Below are 22,047 nucleotides of genomic sequence, written 5' to 3'. Positions count from 1 at the left end.
CCGGGGATCTTTTCTCAACATGAAGCATAATAAATTTAAGCCATTTCAACTTCATGTATTAATTAAAAACCTTGTCTGCAAGGGGATCTTCCATTTTAGCAAGTAAGTTGGCCAGAAAATTTTCGTACAGCCGAAAATCTTATATATGAAGCATATTATCTAAGTGTCTAAGTTGCCCAAGATATTTTCTTACAGCCGGGGATCATTTTTCAAAATGAAGCATAGTATCTTTAAGCATTTTTACTTTATGTAATAATTAACAACCTTGCCTGCAATCGGAGCTTCCATTCTAGTATCTAAGTCACCCAAGAGATCTTCGTAATACCCAAGATCTTTTCTCAAAATGAAGCATATTATCAAGCCTTTTTATTTTAAGTATTAATTAACAACCTTGCCTGCAATCGGAGCTTCCATTCTAGTATCTAAGTCGCCCAAGAGATCTTCGTAAAACCCAAGATCTTTTCTCAAAATGAAGCATATTATCAAGCCTTTTTATTTTAAGTATTAATTAACAACCTTGCCTGCAATCGGAGCTTCCATTCTATTATCTAAGTCGCCCAAGAGATCTTCGTAAAACCCAAGATCTTTTCTCAAAATGAAGCATATTATCAAGCCTTTTCATTTTAAGTAGTAATTAACAATCTTGCCTGCAATCGGAGCTTCCATTCTAGTATCTAAGTCGCCCAAGAGATCTTCGTAAAACCCAAGATCTTTTCTCAAAATGAAGCATATTATCAAGCCTTTTTATTTTAAGTATTAATTAACAACCTTGTCTGCAAGTGGATCTTCCATTTTAGTATGAAGGTTGCCCAAGAGATCTTCGTACAGCCGAAGATCTTTTCTCAAGGCTGTCGGACTATCGGGTGGCGACTCCCCGCATGCATTGTTTAGTTTTGCCCCTCCCACAACTCCCGCTCCCTTGGACCGGGTAGATTGATCGGGCGAGGCAGAATCAATTGACCTATTTTCAAATCTACTGAATAATGCATCCGGGTACCTCCTAAACAAATATATTTCATTGAACAAGGTGTGCTATTCGGTACATGTGGGTTCATTTCAAAATCAATGACGATCATCTTCTAGAAACAGAATCAATTACATAAAGCGAAATTAGTTACAATCCTTCATGGGATCCAATGTAATTCAATCATCAGTTTATTAATAAATTAATAGTGGGCGGAACAACAAGAGTACCTGAATCCTGTTCAAATAACACTGCATTCCCGACCATAGTAATAATTAATTTTGAAAAATTTTATAAGGTTTGCAATTCTGATTTTATTCATTTTTTCTCATGTAGCAGGAATGGGTCGAAATTTGATTCAAATTTAAAATATAGCTAACAGACTAATGCAAAAGAGTCAATGAACGCAAGTAACCAAAAATATTTCATGGCGTTTTTGAAACTGACGTTTTCGAACTGTTTGATAGTGGAGTTTGCGTTCCTGTAAACAAAAGTAAGGAACTTAACTTGAAAATAAATGAACAGTCAATCCACGAAAAGTAAATTTGTGCCTTAAAAATTCTACAACCACCACCAACAAAAGAGTCTGAACGAAAAAAAGAAATGACTTTTAAATGTTGAACTCTGTGCTAAAAAAAATTAACACCCGAGCTGAAAATCAGTTTGAAAATCTAAGTTAATCAGGTCGGTTTTTCTCAGTATTGTAAAAACTTATATGAATTATCTTTTTGAAATCCGACTGAAAACGTTTTTTATGATCCATCACAAAAAAGCGAAAATTCGACTATTGGTAGCAAGCTTATTTAATAATTAGACTATAAAATAACTGAGCAAATTATTCGACAAATTTTAGGTGGATTTGGGGGGATTAAAAATCTACAAGAGGACATAAGTATGTTAAGCAACCCAGGATTTGATAGTGATTTAAACTATGCTTTGAATCCTCTAACAAATCGCTTCAAACTGGAAGCTTATCATCCAATACAGAAAATGTACTCTATAACAAATTCCCACCTTGATCACCAAAAACTGTATGTTCCCGCAAAACACTTAGCTGCGAAAATGCAAACCCCCCAGTTGGATAAATATACCGAACAGATCCAACAGAGTCACATTCAAGAAACCCATCAGGTCCCGGAACTTAAAAAAAATACTTAATTTGAAAACGAAAAACCACCAACTTATTTACAGCCCGATTGGAAGGAAATTTGTAAAAATTTATCCTACATTATTACTACAGCTATGTAGCAGAGCTAATATGAAATCGATAATATTTTGATTTTGAAGAGCAAATTTGACTTTGAATAAAAAACGAAAACAAAAAATACACCCTTTTTATGAACCAGTCCTCCCTAATTACGTATACGCGATCAACCATTTCAACTAATCATCTTCAAGACGAAAAAGCATCTTCAAGAAAACGTCAAAAGAATAATAAAGACCAAAAACTCAGCTGAGGGCTGTCACAGAGCTTTTCACTTGGGAAGGGCGTGACCAGGGCGGATTGGAGGGGGGCGGACGCCTCTCTTTCTCAGGGATTCGACCCCCTGCCTACCCAAAGCATCCCCCTTTGTTACTATTTTAAGACTCCAATTTTTGGCTAACTGACTCTAAACTTTTCTAAAAGCGCCTTGGGCGCTAATAGACACTACTTTTGAGGGGGGAGCGCGCACCGAAAAAACACAATTTTTCGGTCAAAATTGTCCATTAAGTGCCTAAAAACGCCTTTTATGGCCTTTTTTTTTCGAAAATTGACCTGTTTTTAAGAACTTGTTTCTTTTTTTTTGGCCAGTGTTTTTAAGAAATATGACCAAAAAGCGTCTTGTTAATGATTTGCGAGAGCACGGAAAATCAATTTGGTCGACCTAAAAATTTTTTTTTTCAGGATCCCCCCTCAAGCAATTCCTATATCGTCCCTGGGTGTACCTACCCCACGCTTCGTAAATTTATTTAATTCTGTGGAAAGAACAAGGCATATCGGAAAATTAGATTGCGTTCATAATCGCTGGAGGAAAAAACTGCTATGTTGACAAAATACGGAAAACCCAATCGCGATTAATTTAGCAGCTAGAGCACTACATTTATAATTTGATTCATTCTTTAACTTAAACTTTCATCTTCTTTTCTTCTCCTCTGATGAAAGTTTTTTGCCGCGGCTTATAATCACCTGCTATAAATGATCCGAGCTATCGCTTGAGACGAATTATTGGCTCACGCTTCCGACTCGCCGAGAGGTTTCGTAAAAACACTCAAGATTAGCAGTACACACTGAATCACGTGCCAAATATCAGCACAGCGGAGCCCCTTACCGGCCCGTATGTTCTTTACTTCATTCCCTATTCCCTTCCAACCGGTTTCTCTCCGAATGTGTAATATGCAACTGTTTAGTTACTTGCATGAATTTTACTACTCACATATTGCTGACATAGATGAGTGGTGATTGCAGTATGCATTTGTTGGACAGGAGGACAGAAGTGAGGAATTGTGTAGAGTGGATTCTGAGAGAGTAAGACAGCAGCTGCACTATATCCGAACCCACCACTCCATTCTCATTGCTCTGCACAAAACCAAAGGCAAACAAAGATAGCCTCATACCGAGCAAATAGCTTTAAATTTTCCCATCCAGTTATTTTCGATGAAAAAAAACTGGAGAAAATATATAATTTTCAATTTAATCATTTTTTGCGCCTGTACGGGGAGAGAGAAAAAACTAGCAAGGTTGAAATTAGCAAGTCGGAGCAAAAATTTCTCATGTCAGTTCATAAGACATTTTCAAAAATTTCTAAATATCGATCGAATCAGAACTAAAAGGGGGGCTTTGCAAAAAACACCCACATACAAAATCCGGCACACTCAGTGATTAAGACGATAACTGCAGACAGAATGAAAAAAAAACTCATATCAATCAAATAAAAAATACCAAAATTGGTTTTCAAATCTCATAAAAAAATGCAATCATGTTCAGTTTATAACCTACCCTAGCTAACACGTTGTGAAAATGTGAGATGATCCAAAGAAACAGAGTTCGGCTTTCATTTGGCTGTTTGTTCAGAAACTTGGTAAGATTGTGGAGCCCTGTTTTGTCGTCAGCTAAAAATGAAGCACCTTCATGAGAGACAACTTCAGATCATATTCAATAACAAAGCAAGCTCCACTAGAGTACTATGGTCTTGTTATTGTTGTTGTGGAATTACAGCAATGCTGAACGGTTGATTAGTCCTATTCGTTATTCGTTAAAATAAAGTCCAGTTAATACGAGTTTTCACAATCACAAAATAATTGCCATGAACAAAAGTTCCGCTCAGAAAAATTTTCTCCGAAGAACTTCCGAATCGTTTTCATTATTTTATTGTTGAGTCCTTTCAAGTCACTAATGTTTATCAACTTTTACAACCGATTTATGATTCGACAAGTTTTGAACACAAATTAGTTTCGACAGTTTGAAAACTTCAGAGGTCCGTTTATCTCGCTTTTGTTGATCTGGCAACGGAATATAGCTGCTGTTTTCGATAAGTATTTTCGAGACTAAAAGGATGTCAATTAGTTGAAAAAATATTGGGAGGGGAAAGATGTTCAAGAGCCGGAGCTGAATTTTGTGGTCAGTCTTTGTTTCTGCTTTTACACTTAACAACCTTCTTTTGGAACCTTTTTCTTTTGGAGTTGATGCTGCAGGTTCAAAGAATGGATTCCTCTACGCGGCTGGACCCCGCATCGCCCAGCTAGGTGGTGTCCAAATTCCATTCATCCTCCACCGGTCTCGTGTCGCGAGCCAAAGAGAGAAAAGGAGCGAGTGTTGCGAGAGAGATAAAGGGAAGGGGAAGAGAAAAGAAGGGAAGACGAAGAAGAAACAGGAGAAAAAACGAAAGAACAAAGAGAAGAAACAAGACGTGTTTTGAGCAATGAGCAGCCAGAATCAGCCTACCTAATCATGTACTTGTTACTGGCTGGACTTCTAGTTCTCACTCTATTATTCCATAGCGGAATCGAACAAAATTTAGGCCCACATAACTGTATTATCTGTCACACCAAATTTATCCCTAGTCAATAGAGTGTCTTGTGCCACTTAGGAGGGTGGATACACTTAAAATGCTCCACACTTGAAAATATCAATCACTGGTCACGCAGTTTTTACTGTGGGAATTGTGACTTCTGCAAAACCAACCCCATCGGCACCCTTAATAAACAAAAACCTCTGCAACCAATACATGAACACCAACTTAGGATACCACAACTATATGCAAATGGCCTTGGACCAAAATTAGATAACATCATCCACCACATGGCTACAACAGACACAAAGGTTGCAGCAATCCCAGAAACTTTCCATACAAATGAATTCAAGCCCTTTAACATCTATATCCCACCACATTCAAGCTGTAGTCCTGGATACACTGCGTCAATCCAACACCTGATAAAGAAAACAGATGCATTAATATTAGGTGATGTCAACGCACATAACTCTCTGTGGTTCTCCCAACTACAACCTGACTCGCGTGGTCTCAAAATTGCAGTTGAAATAGACGCGTCTGATTTTGTTGCTCTAAACGAACACACACCCACAAGGAAAACAAACAACACTAAGTTCACCTGACATTAGCCTTGCAACATCAAACCTGGCCATGTCCACTAATTAGTAATGTGAAAACAGTGGGTTCAGACCATTCAGCCATCACCCTAGAAATAACCCGCGAAATTCAAATCAATAAGGCAACTCAGAAACCACACATTAACATTTTAAAAAATTGACGGGAAAAGCTTCCGTGCTGAAAGCGAAAAAACGTTCCAAAAATTAGCTCTGCCCAAATCCACCAATGAAGGCGAGAAAAATTTCAGGAAAAAAATTGCGGCGCGGCATCTAGACATATACCTCAAGGATGCATCAAAGAGGTGAAGCAGAATTTTCCAACAGTAGCTCTTAAACTCTCAAAAAGGACAATCTGAAACAAACACATCCCGGAGACGCCAAAATCAGTGAACTAAACAGTCAAATCAATAAACTAGTAGAAGATAAAAGAAAATGGATTGAGTTTCTTGACAACGTTGATCATCGAGGGGCAACAAGTAAACTAGGGTCTACGGTTTAAGGTCTGTCTAATACAAATAACAAAACCCCAAGAAACACGCCTGTTATCTTTGAAAACGAGCCCATTCACAACACACAAAAAAAATGCAACAAATTCAATCTAAAGTTCACTCCACATCCAAACAAGAACAAAAAGGAAAAAAGGGCAATTGTTCGCAAAATCAAACAATTAAAATTAAAAGAAGTGAAAATTTCAACTAAACTGGTAGAAAATGCAATTAAGTCTAGTGAGAAAAGCAAAGCGCTAGGACCTAACAACATCGCTCTAATCCATTTACATTTCATTGGAAAACAAGCCATCAAATACCTCAGTAAGTTGATAAGCCTCTCATTGAGAAATGCAACAAAACCCGAAAACTGGCAAATGGGAAGAGTACTACTACTGGCTAAGCTCAGTAAAGACTCCGAACAAGCTAACTACCGACCAATTGCACTGCTCTTTCCAGTGACAAAATTCAGAGCGTTTTCTTTTTCCCGAATTCAATTTATATGTAAATTTTTAGGAACACGGGTTTAGAAAAAAGATCGACAACTACTGCCCTTAATTTTATCTCATTTTACACAAAAGCTGGTTTGAACCAGGCCAAACCGCGTCAAAGAATATTAATGGTCGCCCTCGACTTGACTGCAGCCTTTGATACTATTGACCATCACCATCTGCTCAACAACATCGCCAGCTCGCATCTTTCTAAAAACACCAAAAGATGGATTTGGTAGACATACACGAGGTAGACATACGTATGTAGAATTCACATACACTAAACCCAAACGCAGGAAGGTGAAACAAGGTATTCTACAAGGTTGTGTGCTACCTCCCGTCCTATTTAATCTCTATATGTCAAAAAATGCCTCTACCAGAGAGTGATAACATCAAAGTGACTACTTATGCAGATGACATAACTCTCACAACACCAGAGCCCAATATTGAAACTTAAGCAGAGAACATGAATCCTTACCTTGACAGCCTAAACACCTGACCAACAGGCAGAAATCTTTCATTATCAAAAGATAAGTCCACAACATCAATTTTTTCAACATGAACAAATGAGTAGTAGATGTTGGAGGTGATCAGGGGGGGGGGGGGGGGGGGGGGAGGTGGCGGACCTCCATGTATTAAGATAAGGAATAGAGCATCCGGTCCGCCAGCTATGTATTAAGATTGGGTATAGAGTCTACAATGTATTAAGATTGGGAATACCGATGGTAAGGTTTCAGTGTGATGGTAAGAGAAAGAAAAACGTAATTTTTTTGGTTTTTGAATGGAAAATTCTAATTTTTTCGCAAAAATTTCGGCGCCCGTTACCTAATTGTTAAATATCAAAGTTTAATTACGAGTAGGTTGTGTAATGAAGGGCTTTCAATTAGTTTTTTGATATATGGTAAGTCGATGGTAAGAGTTTTTTGGGTAAGAACTTGGAATTTTTGTGAAAATTTTTTCGAAAAAATTCAAAACATGATAAGATTTTGTTTAACTTGATCTAATAAAAATTTATTCGATACTTTTACTTTCTACCTATCTGAATCTATTCTGAACCTACAGAGACTTCGAAAAAAATAAAGTTTTTTGAGAAAAAAAAAAGTTTAAATTACAAAGAAATTATATAAATCACTGCATCGTATAGTAAACTTACTGCCATAATTTACACTTACAAATGAAAAAACTACAAATTTACATAAAATTACTTATAAAATTCAAAACATGCACATCATGAATATTATTCAAGTTTGTCTGGTAGAATTTAAAAAGAAGAAATGCTGAATAAATTGCGTAAAATCCACACAAATTATCAGTTTTTTGTAGCTTTCGAGGAACCATTCGCCGATACTTTTTTGTTAGAAAGGAATAAGTTGTTCTTTTCCGACCCAAAGAATCAGCAAAATAGTAAGTTTTATCCAATCGAGCCATCATGATCCAGTGCTCCCCTCTATCATTGCTTGGAGCTGAGTTAACAATTGCAAAAGAGTATTTTGTTAGTTGAGGTACTTTATCAGAGGGGTAAGATCCCATGTACTTGAACCTGAGTTCAGGAATTCTTTCAATAATTTGCAGAAGTGAAAAATTATCTATTTTCGCAAATGTTAGCTGATTTACATCTAAAACAAAGAAATAGAAAGTATGATATTGTAATTTAGGATGGAAAATCCTAAAGTTATTGACTTACTCGCATTTAGGTACTGAATCAACAAAGTCCCATACACAAAACTTGTGAACTGGACAAAATTTGTTGAACACTGATTCACAGTCTAGGTTGAAGAAATGTCTTGGGTTTTCAATTAAACAGCATTCATTAGCTGCTATTTCTGGAGATTTAGGCCTGAAGAAAAACAAAATATATAGTACAGAGATAATCACAATGAAAAGTCCCAAAAAAGCTACAATATTTTTATAGGAACCTGAAAACTCAAAAAAACTAAACATTTTTAGCGACTGTTCCGAATTTGTCAATTTGAACATTTGATAGTCTTTCTCCCAAGACTATCACTTCCGTTACTTGCTCCAAGGGAAACTGAAAAAACATTTCTAATCTCAAGCTTTCTCCACTAAGTTCTGGATAATGCAAGTGTTCAGCGGCATCCTGTAGTGAAGTCAAGTCGAAAACTAGAATATAGTGATTTTGAAAATCTTCCATAGGAAGAGCTGGAAAATCTTCGTTAAACTGCATTGCTTTCATTGTTGTAACATAGGGTCGACAAGGAGAAGTTGTATCTAATGAAATAATTGCTCTTCCACCCCGAATAATTCAAGGCTCTCTCAAATGAAATTGTTGATAATTGAAAGGATTTTCATGAAAAGATCCCGCAACAGCCGAATTTGTATTCATTGCAACAGCTATCCTTCTAATTGGGGCATTATTGAAAACATTTTCCTGAATAAACTGGTTTTGACGAGATGGAATGATAAAGGTTCTTGCTATAGTTTCCATGTAATTGTATTGAGCAGGTTCTCTTTCCAGATTCCATTGCAAGTATTGATGATTAGGTTCAGCAACTAAAATTCTTCTAGTAAACAATGAACAATCAACTATTTTCAGACTGACATTTGGATTATCAGATAACATGTAAAAATTAGGTCTAGCTCGAATAAGTTTAATTCGAACTTTGGTGTTTGGTAGCAACAGTTTTTCGCAAGTAAACAAATCAATGGCGAGCCTTCCATAGAGTGAAAAAGTTATCCCTGTTCCCAAGGAATTTGCTCTATCAGTGAATGGATACATATCAAATGCATCAGGATTTTCTTCAAAACTGTATCCATGACAAGCAAGAATTCCTTTATTACTCACTGCTGACGAGTTGAATTCGTTCGATATCTGTGCCTTATGAGGATATAATCCATTGGCATTGTAAACCATTGTATTGTTGAAATAAACTTCACAGTTGGAGAATAGAGAATGTAGTAGATTGTTTACATAAGTTAAGTAAGTTTGTGGTTCCTCATCTGAATCTTCCTCCGATTTTGCTTTATGTTCTGCTTTTTCTTTTTTGAAAGCATCAAACAATCTTCCTTTAAATAGTTGAAGCTTTAAGCTAAGATGGGTATCACGCATATCCAAGTAGAGGTTACGATCCGTTTCAAATTCAAACTCAATACTGCTTTCATCCAGAGAAGTACTGGGGAATACTTCTTGTGTGTAAGATGACATAATTGTTTCCAAAACTGGGACTTTATCAAAAATCTCCAATGAAGAATTTGTAAAAGCCCCGTACCGAAAATGGCTTTGGTTTACACTCATTTTATATTGTCAAAAATGTCTTTGCGAGAGCGACTGTTTTTCGATCTGCCTTTTCGAGAACTGGATCTGGTTCTAGCTGTTTTACGCTTAGATTTCTTTTTTCCACCTCCCAATTGTTTCCGAACTGTTTTTGTTCCCACATCTTTTGCAAATGTTTTGAGTTTTTTACGTCCACTAACAACTTCCCCAATCTCTGGAGCAGCGATTTCAAACAAATCTGCCCCAATTCTTTTTGCAGCTGGGACTATATATTTTTTAATAAAGGGGATTGCAGTTCTCCCAAGAGTTTGCGCAAGAGCTCCAAAACCTCTTCCACGCTGTCTTGCATGTCCTCGAAAAATAGGGAAATCAGCTGATTTTTGAGCAACCATTTCGTATGAAGTTTAAATCAAAAATGATTATTCGAAATCTTGCGGAGCAAGAGAACAACTCGAGTGATTCCTACGGACACAAAAGGAATTTTTTCGCCTGTACTATCTCTTAGTTCTATCTTGATACTATGGAAAGAATTTTTCAACAGCTTTTTAAACTGTAAATTTGTAAAGGATTGATAATTCATGTACTGTCCTGTAGAAATTATATCTCCACTCTTCACTTTGGAGATAAATGGAATACAACGCAATAAGGGAGTTTTTGTATCACCAACTATGTTATATTCTATAATATCACTGTATATCATTAGGGAATGTATTCTTATAATGTCGTAAGAATACTGAGGATAATGTGGACCTTTTCCTTTCATTATAACCCCTGTTTGATTTTGTTCTAAATCACAACCAAAAAAGTGGCTCAAATCAGCACTCTGAATTATAAACACTGATTGACTCTCAGGTAAATGAACAGCAACTTTTTGTGTAATTTTATCTACTGATACATAGATTCCGTTATATTCAAAAACTTGAGCTCCTAGACGTTCTCGAATTTTGTTGTTCATGGCTACAACTATATCAACAATACTTGGATACAATCCTGGTTCAATGTTCATCGGTACAATCTTTCTTTTCTCCTCAGAACTTTCTCTTCCATCTACGAATGTAAACTTTCCCTCTGTAACATTTTGGTACAAAGAAGGGTATGATATTTCTGAAATAGCAACCTCCCATTCTCCTTTCAAATGTATTTGTTCAGGTAGAAAATTTGTAAAAGAACTAAGACTATTATTCGGATAACAATTAAAAGAAGCGTTGGAAACCAACTCAATAGTGAAAGAATCCATGACAACTGATCGGTAAAAATTTAGTTTAAAAATGATTTACCTTTAATCAGAACATTTTCTAAGCTCTTTTTCATAAAATTTTCCAAGAATTTCCTCTTTTTTCGAGATCTTTGATGATGTATGTTGGAGGATTTTTTATAGAGACTGCCGAAATTTCAAAAATTCCATCTGTAAATTGTGGTTTATATCCTTTTCGGAACGGAATATCATTCTTTGAAATTCTCACTCTGTCTCCAACTTCGAATTTTAGTTTCTTATACCTTGTTAGAGGTTTATTGTACAAAATTGAGAGGAAATCAGTATTCTTGACATCTCTAGGTGATTTCCCAACAGATCTATTGATGCGACAATTCATTGTAGACACAAATTGCGGCAACTTGTTAATGAATTTTTCACCATGATCTTCTATGTAGCGGTAAATAATGTGTTTTAATGATTGAATGGCTCTCTCTGCAAATGCAGCTTTTGTTTCACTCATGGTTGAGTAAACTTCAATGCTTTTTTCCTTGCAAAATTTTTTGAAAATTCCTCCATATTCCGTTCCTTTATCAACCCAAAGCTTTTCAGGAGTGTTTTTTCGAGAAATCATTTTTTTGAAAGCTTGCAAAGTGTCTTTGGCATATTTAGTTTTCATTGTTTGAACTCTGACAAATCGCGAAAAAACATCAACAGCAACCAATAAATATTTGACTCCCTTGTTTTGACGAGCTAGTTTGTCCACAAATGCCAAATCCATACACCAAATTTCATTTATATATTTTGAAAATGCTTGAAGCCTTCGAAAAGGTCTGATTGGGGGACCAAATTTTGTATACGATGTCTTGGTTTGTAAAAACTGTTCTACTTTCTTTTTTGACAATCCGCTTGCTTTACTCAAGTTTCGCACAGAACCGTACGCAGCTCTATCCCTAGAATACAATCTGTTCAGACTTACCTTTTCAGATTTTGAAAGGGATCCAAGTTCCTCTGTCTTTCGCTTTGGCATTCTTGTTGGCAACAAGTTTAGGTAGAATTTGAGTTGCTTCCAAAATGGTAAAGTAAATATCGGGAAAGTCGGTATTTTTTCGTTTTAGTGCACACACAAAGTCTACAATTGATTCTTTTGTGTCTCGATTATCTAATATGATATTTTCTGACTGACTTAGTCTAATTCTAGGAGAGTTCAAAATTAAATCAATAAGGTGTTTATTGTTACTCGTTTTCAACTTTGCATTTACAGCACTGTAAATAGAATCAAAATTTTTTGGTACAATCTCCTCTTTTTCTTGCTTTTGTTCCAATTTTGGTTTTTTCGGAAGTGTGCTTTGTGATTGATAAATTGAGTAAGGAATTAGAACAAACTGATCCATACTACGTCAATCGTTTAATGACAAAAGGAGTGATAACAGATATTAATTGTAAGCCTTTTGGTGAGCTCAAAATAGTTCTCCTTTTATGCAGTGAAGTTCTTCTTCGTGTGAGTTCTGATATTTCTCGTCGATATTTTACTACGTCTACTTTTCGAAGATCCTGTAGCTCGCCTCGTAGTAAGTTTACTAGACATTCGTTGAGGAATTGAATGAAATTTTTTGGACAATGGAGGATGAATTGTTTTTGAAGTTTTTGGGAAAATGTTTGAAATATTGGGAGTATAGAGACGTATTGTATGCCAATCGTCCAAAAACTTAGTTTCTGTTCCTGCTGGTAGATAAAATTTTGATGGAACTGAACCACTGTTTGTGCAATATCTTAGCGAATCAACTGTTTTTGGAGTTAAATCAATGAGTAAATGGCCATAAGGTGTAGATGTTGCATCTTGATACCACTCTTTCAATTGTGATCCTAGACATAGTTGTTGACTTAATGTATTGATTTGTAAAACATCTCTCGGTGACTTGAAAAGGACTATATGTGTATTTTGTAACTCAACATCTCTTCCCAATTTGCTTTGATGAAACAAGTTATGCTTAATATATATTGTATTCAGTCCCCTGTGTCTTCCAGCAGTAGCAACTTTTACAAACTGCTTAGAATTTGAAATTTCTTCACAAGAGTCATCAAATATTAACAGGTATTTTGTTCCATTATTGGGAAGGTTTTCATTTATTGATAAAAATAAAAAATTTTGTCAAACTTTGGTTGAAATGTACCAATTTTTAACCACTCAAAAATAAGATGTGATTTTCCAGATCCACTCGGTCCAACTAGCGAAATAAAAACTCGTTCTTTGGTAGAAATTATTTTATTCATAGTTTTGGAGAAGGTAAAATATAACCGACTGTACTTGATAAAATTGCTACCCAAACAGTTGTTTCTTCACATGTAGTGGATAACATTATTCGAACGATTGCACATGCTAGTATTAAAACTATGACAAAAAATTGGCACATAAACACTAAAAGAGATCTATTACACGTACGTCCAAAAAACTTCCAAGATTTTCGTTCATGATTCTCCTCATCAAAAACAAAATTTCCTAAATTTAATTGCTTGTCACATTCATCACCCATCTCAACTCTGGAATGAAAAAATTGATAATGACTAACATTTAAATTTCAAAAACACGATAATACAAAATTATTAAGGTAACTTACAATTTATTAAAAAAACATCGAGTCCATGTTCCGTATGCAAATGCTTTTCTTTCTGCACAGTGAAGAGTATTTGCATGACGAAATGGGTAGTTGCTACACCTCCAATCATATTCTTCATCTTTGAAAATCAAATTCTGAACTTTTGGACATGCGTAGTCATCCAAGTTTGTAACCTTTGTTTCCAAAATTTCTGACAGAATTTTACATTTTTCATAACCTTTTGCAAAAAACTCCGTTTCTGGAGCTTTTAGTTTTTTCGATATTTTTTTAAGCTCAGTATATTTTTCATGGCCACTGTTCCAATTGATTCCATGAAGATGCTTCGTACACCAAGCAGACTGAGATGTAGCTTTGAATTTTTTGGGAGGAAGAAAGGAATATCCCACAGTTTGTCCATTTTGATAAACTCCTAACTCTTTAACTATTTTGTTTTCAATACACTCAATATCCAAAACAACTAGACTCATGATGCTTACTGTTTTCGCTGAAAATTTTTGTTAGAATTACTAACAATCGAACAATGCATATACTGATGAAGCAAAAATTTTAACATATAAACAGAAGATTAATCCAGTCACGTGACCAAGAAAACAAGAACTTGGAAATCTAGGTAAAACATAACAATAACCAGGTCCCTTATAAGTAGTAGAATTCACAGATCCAGCTGCATCATGTAAAATTGCATGAAGTCTGAAAATTTTTGAATTTGCAAAAAAGTAATCCATACAAGAATTTCCGTATCCAATTAAACCCCCAAAAGGAAATTTTTGGTCCATTTCTTTCAAATTTATGTTTGGGTCCAAAACAATACAGGTACAAAGAAAGTAATTTTTTCTTTTTGTATTTGATGAAAAGTCATGCTTTATCAAATCAAAATTTCTGAGAACTTCATTCAATTTCTGAACGTTCATTTTCTACAGTGCATTCGTCAATAATGATACAAGTTTTTTTGAATGTTTCTACATAAGACAAAACTGAGGGGATAAAATCAACCAAACTATCATACTCTTTTTTTTCCAACTGAAAATTCTGATTGTTCTTCCAAGTGTTTCCTTTTCTACGATACTCTATAATATCTATTTTTTTAATATCTGAACGATAACTTAGAAAAATTTTTCGTCTTCCATTATGCAAAGTCCACTCAAATTGGGAAATTTGTGATTCTGTATCCAAATCTTGCAATTTTGGTAAATTTTGAGATTCCAAAACTGTTAGTGACAATTTCTGGGACTTTTCTTGTAAGACGATATGAAAAATTCCCAATTTATTTTGAAGCTTTAAAACAAGATTTCTAGAAAAACCAATGTTCCAACTCATACTGCTCAGCTCAAAGAAGTTTTAAAAAATGATTCAAGAAGATGAATATTTGAATTACATTACTATAATAACATCACTCAACAACAAAATTATTGAACATTACAGTTCTCAACAAACATAAAATCTCCCAAGACTTGGGCAAGTTCTTTGAATTAGTTCAAAGTATAGTTGACATAAGCAACTTGCTTCAAGACTTCGTTCTCCTTTGCAGTGAAGAGTCGAATCTGAATGTAGGGTGGCTTGTTCACACTGTACTTCTTGATTGTGACACACACCCTTCTCTTCTTGTATGTTGCTACGTCATACACCGCATGACAGTTCGCAAGTTCCTGCTCCATGGTTGAGTCTTTGTCAGAATAGGGTTCCAATACAGGAACGAGTCCAAGGTTTTCAGCATCGTGAATAACAGTATTCCGTATTGCTGATATCCTTTCCCTTTCTTTTTCACCAAGATAGACTTGCTGGGTTTTTTCGAATTGTCCAGATTCATTTTTCTTTAGCAATTGGAAGCAAGGTTCAAAGTAAATTTTTCCGTTGTAGGGTTTTTGGGACCAAGAAAATCTCCCAATCCTTTTTTGGTTCTTAGCAAATTCAATATAGTTGGGAAGGATATCTTTTCGTGAATACATTTTTGATTTAAGATTCAGAACCAACTGATCAGTAGTAGATATTTCAAAATAATGATATTTGTAAATTTATAGAAATTAGGAAATCTAGATGACTCACTGTACAATCCATATAAGGTATTTTTTACCTTATATGGAATACTGAGTAGGTGATGATCCAAATATGGACATTGCGTAGGTGATGTAACTACTATATAAGCAATTCAATATAGATAAAAATCATTTTCAACAAGTAATCGGTGATGGCATCTGCTATGTGTCAAGCATATCCCACTTTTTATTCGGACTACAATGCAAAATCTCTTTTTATCTCTGTCTCAGAAAACTTTTATGAAAAATTTATTGTCACCCAAGACTACTGTGTATCTAACCATTCATCATTCTGCCCAGTGGAAAATTGCAAATTTCACTTAGTATTAATCGGATCATCACTCGATCAGATTTTGCAAAGATTAGATAAATATCATTTCACTTATCAAATTGTTGACTGTATACATACTTTATACAAACACAGATTTTATTTCAATATTATTTCATCAAGAGGTGAAGTTTTCAATCAATTGAATCGTGCAGTCAAACACAACTTGAAATGTAGAATACCGGAAAAATTACCCAGTGTTGCAAAGAAACGACTGCTGCGAAAAAAATTCAAAAGACATTATCTCAGTTCTGCTCAGAAGATTGCGTCCACTCAGACTCTTGGATCAGCTTTTTTGGAAAGGATTCGAAAAGTTCAAAACTCAAAGTATGAGACTGACTTGTTGAAAATTGTTGATTGTTTTATTGATGGTTTTGGTACTGTAAATAGTGAACGTATCAATTTTTCTATTAATAATTGAATATTTGTTAATAAAAATATTGTCAAAATTGCTTATATTTAAATCAAGAGTTTTTTCGAGAGATGCAAATTTTGGTTCGATTTTTTCAACACGTTTGCAAAAATTTAATTAAACTTTTTTACAAGATGCAAATTTTGGTTTGATTTTTTCAACACGTTTGCAAAAATTTAATTAAACTTTTTTACAAGATGCAAAAATTGTTTTGATTTTTTCAACAAGTGTGCAAACATTTTCAACAAAATTTTGTGTTAGATGCAAGTTTTTTAGTGATTTTTTTGAAAACAAATGCAAAAATCTAACTTATTTTTTCTTATTCATTTGCAAAAATTGCAAAAATTTTTTGTAAAAAACTTGTTAAATTAATGCTAAAAATTTTTCATAATTGCTGACTTTGAGTACTATTCCCTATCTTAATACATTGTTTTTCCAATTTTTTTGATCAATCTACATGCAAAAAAGAGATTTTTTTATGATCAAAATCAAAACAAAGATTTTCATTTTATTTAATTATTAACAGTGCAAGAAAATTTTCTTTCAGTTTTCTTTAAAATGCGAAAATATTTAATGAAATTTTTCTTAATTTGCGAGATTTTCTTTGATTTTTTTAACAAGTGTGTAAAAAAATTATGAAAAGTTTTGCATGGTGCAAAAATTAATGTAAAGTTTTTAACATGCTTGCAAAAATTGCATAATTAGTTTAATTTTTAACAAAATTTTACCATTGAAATTTCTTAATAAACTTTTCTATGATCTCTTTGTTCTATGATCTCTTAGTTCTTATCTCTTGAAAATAATTTTACTAGATACAAAGAAATTAAATTACAAAGCACAAGACAGTAGCCAATTCATTTACAAATCAAAGAGCTGTCGAGCAGCTGAGTTCTCAAAGTTTTCCAAGTTCTCAATGGAGCGCAAAGCTGGTCTTGCCTTCATCACTGGTGGTTGTCTTGGTGGTTCGCTGACTGGAGTTCTTGGCTCAGAGAACCCCTCATCCTCTTCGATGGTAATTGGGTTGTCCACAGATCCCTCTTCCCAAGGAAAGAGGAAATCGTCGAATGGTTGAGCCACATATCTAGAGTCAGGAATTTCGGGGTAGTTCATTCCCACATGCTCAGCCACTTCCTCCATCATTTGCATTTCTCCAAGTTGATTCTCTGTAGGAGGTACTTGCGTTATATGATGTTCGTTGAAATCCCTTCGCATCACTTCCACCATATGCCAGACTTGGATTGGGATGTCCATTCGTGCCAGAAAAACTCCACAAACTGTTTCTCGCACTTGGATTTGTACTAAATCAGCCAAAAATTCCACCGAGAAAATAAGGTTGTTGTTTTGTACTGAGAAGATCATTTTGAGCAATAAGATGAAAAAGGGATTAAAAACAAGATTTAAAGTTGAGAGGGTAAAAGTTGACTGTGGTTAAGTTGAAATGATTGTATTTAGAGCTGAGAGAGGAGGTAGTTGACGGTAGTTAAGTTGAAAATAAAATGATTTTTAGTTAAGAGAGAGGGGTACCTTCAACTGGAATGTGTGGGTTTAACCAATGAGAATGAATTTTCCTTATTTGGATTGTAGTCGTGTCCAATTAGATTTTAGTTTCCTTTTATGGAATTCTTATAGAAAACTCGTGTCCAATTGGAAACAAAGTTACACATTGTCGTTTCCAATCACAAAAATGTTCATTTTTGTTCAAGTTGTTGTATCCAATCAGAGGAACCTTTCAAGGAATTAAGTCTTCCAAATAAGTAAAAATATACACAAAAGCAATCGCAAAAATATATGACCAAAAGTTGTTTGCTGTAAAAATAAGAAATATTGCCGATATAAGTAACAAAAGAAGAAAAATTAATAAAAGTAGCATCTCTGCTAGTCTTCTCATCAAGTTAACTGAATTTTTTGTATATAATCGATGAGAAATTGCTGATTTTTCAGCAGATATTCAAGTTCTTTAATTTTGATGTAGATTTGAGATGATAACTCAAAGTTGATGAATTTTTCAAAGCAAATCTCTGGAAATCTGATACCAAACCTGATCATGCAAGATTTTGAACTTTGAAAGTCCTTAAAAAAATGGAGGAATAAAGCACTTTGCTGGGGAGTTTTAACAAATTTGGGAGTTGGATATGGAATAAAAAGAGTCTTTGAAATATTATCGTACGATTTTTTTAATCAATTTCAAATTTTCTAAAATAAATAAAATTTCTTTTCTAGTCAAGTGTAACTCAGCTGTAAGTTTATAGCTTTGATACGCAATATGTGAATCAAAAGTAAACTCTTTGATTGAGTAAGTTTCTCTAAAGAGACCTTTACTTAGCCGGAGAACTCTATTTTGGACAACATAAACGTCCAAAAAATTGTGAAAAAAGTAAGAATCTACATCTATTTCATCAATAAGGAAATCAAACGGAATATTTTCTTTTTTCCTGTAGAGTAATTCGAGGAAGTTCAAATGCTTTTTGATTGACATTCTTCAAAAATGAATATTTTGGATCCAAAGTTATGACTAGAAACAGCTTAGTTCTGATTGGTTGAAAATTTTTCTGGAAAATTCTAGAACTTTCAAAGGAATGACGTCATTACCATAATAGGAAAATTGTGTGGGTGTTGACGTCATTTCTATTTCTAGAATAACGTCATTATCATAAAAGGAACATTGCGTGGGTGGTGACGTCACTTCTAAATATAGAATGACGTCATTACCATAAAAGGAAAATTGCGTAGGCGGTGACGTCACTTCTATTCAAAGAATGACGTCATTACCATAAAAAGATAATTGCGTAGGCGTCACTGTTAGTATAAATACACTTATTTTATTGGGTTAAATCATTCATTTTGTTTGCCAATCAGAAACAGTCAACTGAATTTTACTTCAAATTTTACATTTCGTTACTTCACGAAAAGTAAGTATTTTCATTCAATTGGTACTTCAAGTTTTTAATTTTGGAACATTTCAAAAGTCCCAAATTTTTTAGATAATGCCTGCCCTTAACCGAAACGAGAAAGTAAAATGTGAGGAATGTGGTCAGGAATACAGGAGAGCTGATAATGCGAGACATCGAAAAAGATGTGCTAAAGGATTTGTTTCTTGTCCTGAATGTAAGTATTCCACTTACAATCAACAAGAAATGAACTATCATATGGCTAAGAAGCATGCTCAACCAAGTTCGAAGCAATCGACGGTTTGTTCTTCTTGTGAACAAGAGTTCCCGAGTTACTACTCTCTCCAGCAACATCGGAGAAAGGAACATGGAGCGAAACAACGGAAACCTAGTGCTACGGTAGCCGACTTGAACAAGATTGTGGAGGATGAGGGGGAAGATGGTGAAAAATTGAAGGAGGAACTTGGTGCATGTCAACATTTTCTAGTGGATACGGAGATGGAAAATGGGAGACACAAGGTATTTAACTTCCAAATGTCCAAGTTAGATACTAAAATCATTAACGAGAAACTTGAAGAAGTCTTCAACAAGCTCAATTCTGCAGCCAAAATCAACATTGCTCTGGGTTTTGTTCTTCGAAATATTGAGACTGGTGAATATCGATATTTCTACGCCCATGAAAACAATACTCTGTTTGAAAAATCCCACTTACTTTGTACGAAAGCGGATTTGATAACAATCCAAGGAAAAGTAGAAAAATTTGATATTGTGGAACAATGTACACAAGAACGCCAGAACACAAAGTGGCGATTCAAGTTGATTACTAACGTTACAATTTTTGCTGCTTTGCTGAAAAACATCCCAATGGGATGTCCAGATTCTGTCTTACCCGAACCTCTACTGAAAAACCATTCTGTTAACTGTCTTTTATCTAACAAGGACAAGGAACCTTACAAAGATCATTTGTGTCTATTCCGCGCATTGGCCATGTACATGAACGGACACAATGATCTCGACACTCACACCTCCAGATATTTTACAGAATTCATAACAAAATCTGGTTATGATCCTAAGAATTTTCGTGGAGTTTCCGTTGAAGACTTACCTGTTGTTGAGGAAATAATTGGACGCAACATCTTTATTTACGATTTTGATATTCAAGAGGGAGAATATGTGGGAGAACTAGCACGAAGAAGTATTTTTAGATTTGAAAAAACAGTCAAATTACTGAGATTCAACAATCATATCATTCATGCAAATGATATAGATAGCTTCTTTAAGTGTTTCCGGTGCCCTAGTTGTGATAGTTTCTTCAAAAGATCCGAGTTTCTCAACAAACATCTTCTGAGATGTAAGGATCGTGTGAAACATATTTACCCAAAGAACGTATATGAGCTTCGCGAAACCCTGTTTGAAAAGCTAGAAGGATTCAATCTTCCAGTTTCCGATGATAAAAAACTCCTCAAAAACCTAGCAATTTTCGATTTTGAGTCGATTTGTGTTCCTACAGAAGAGCTAAAAGAAACAAAAACTACTACATGGATTGGAAAACATGTCCCCATTTCAGTCTCTATATCATCAAATCTGATTGATGAACCCATCTTTTTGTACAACAAGGATCCACAGAACTTGATTATTGATTTTGTATCCAACCTCGAGCTGTTGGTTGAGAAAAGTAAGCTGGAGATGAGAACAAATTTCCAAGATATTGGAGTTGCTGTCAATGAAAGAATGAAAAAAATCTTTGATCAATTGAATGAGCGAGGCCAGAATTTTTCAAGTAACAAGTTTGAGTACGAAGATGAATGTATTGAAGATTCGGAAGAAGCAGATATGTCAACACAATTCTTGCGAATTCAGAAAAATCAACTCATCGATTTGAAACAACATCTGGAGAGATATATATATACTTTACCTGTTTTTGGATTTAACAGTGGTAGATATGACTTAAATTTGATCAAGTCCTACTTAATCCCTTATTTGATTCGCGATAAACAGCAAGAAACATCCGTAATCAAAAAAGCAAATGATTTTATATCTTTCAAGTTTGGAGATGTACAATTTCTTGACATTATGAAATTTCTGGGTAGAGCAACAACTCTGGACTCATTTCTCAAAGCTTATAAAGCTAGTGAAACAAAAGGATTCTTTCCTTATGAGTGGTTTGACAACCCTGACAAACTTGATTTTCCAGGACTGCCCCCATATGAAGCATTTTTCAGTAAACTTAGAAACAACAATCCACTAGACAAAGACTTTACTGATTATGAAAAACTGAGGAAGAGTGGACTTGATGAACAGCAAGCACTGAAAAAGCTTCAAATCAACACTGTACCCGCATCTGGTCTAGATAATTACAGTTACTTACAACAAACTTGGCAGAAAAACGGAATGACTGTGTTCAAAGACTTTTTGCAGTGGTACAACAACAAAGATGTAGTTCCAACCCTGGAAGCAATGCAAAAAATGATTGAGTTTTATCATAACAAAGGGATAGACATGTTGAAACTTGGATGTACACTTCCAAATCTAGCAAACATATGTCTACACAAATCTACAAATTACAAGTTTTATCCATTTTGCGAAAGTGATAAAGATTTGTGTGAAAAAATACGAGAAGACATGACCGGTGGGCCTTCGATTGTGTTCACTCGAAAAGCTGTTGTAGATGAAACCTTTATCAGAGATTCATCAAATATTTGTAAGTCAATCGTTGGAATTGATGCGAGCCAGCTTTACCCCTATTCAATGTGTCAAGATATGCCAACAGGACTGTATACGAGATGGGAGTTTGACACTGATATGCAGAAATTCAAGGC

At 34.8% G+C, this 22,047-nt stretch overlaps 2 protein-coding genes across 4 annotated transcripts in view; one reads left to right on the top strand and one right to left on the bottom strand.

The window, feature by feature from the left end:
- Positions 1-22,047, top strand: part of LOC134843863 (diphosphoinositol polyphosphate phosphohydrolase 1-like) — a 296,926-nt gene that overhangs the window by 160,731 nt on the left and 114,148 nt on the right. The gene's annotated exons all lie outside the window — the stretch shown is intronic.
- Positions 1-22,047, bottom strand: part of LOC134843877 (ralA-binding protein 1-like) — a 37,169-nt gene that overhangs the window by 9,108 nt on the left and 6,014 nt on the right. For all 3 annotated transcript variants that reach the window (XM_063860194.1, XM_063860192.1, XM_063860193.1), the window contains exons 4-6: positions 3,942-4,054; positions 3,379-3,521; positions 769-1,000 (exon numbers count right to left, since the gene is read on the bottom strand). In XM_063860194.1, the coding sequence (XP_063716264.1) occupies positions 769-1,000; positions 3,379-3,521; positions 3,942-4,054 (488 nt within the window). The remainder of the gene's footprint in view (positions 1-768; positions 1,001-3,378; positions 3,522-3,941; positions 4,055-22,047) is intronic.

This window comes from Symsagittifera roscoffensis, chromosome 4 (genome assembly GCF_963678635.1).
Source record: "Symsagittifera roscoffensis chromosome 4, txSymRosc1.1, whole genome shotgun sequence".
Classification (NCBI taxonomy): Eukaryota; Metazoa; Xenacoelomorpha; order Acoela; family Convolutidae; genus Symsagittifera; species Symsagittifera roscoffensis.
The sequence above is the reverse complement of the archived record's forward strand: the minus strand, read 5'-3'. Positions and strand labels throughout refer to the sequence as shown.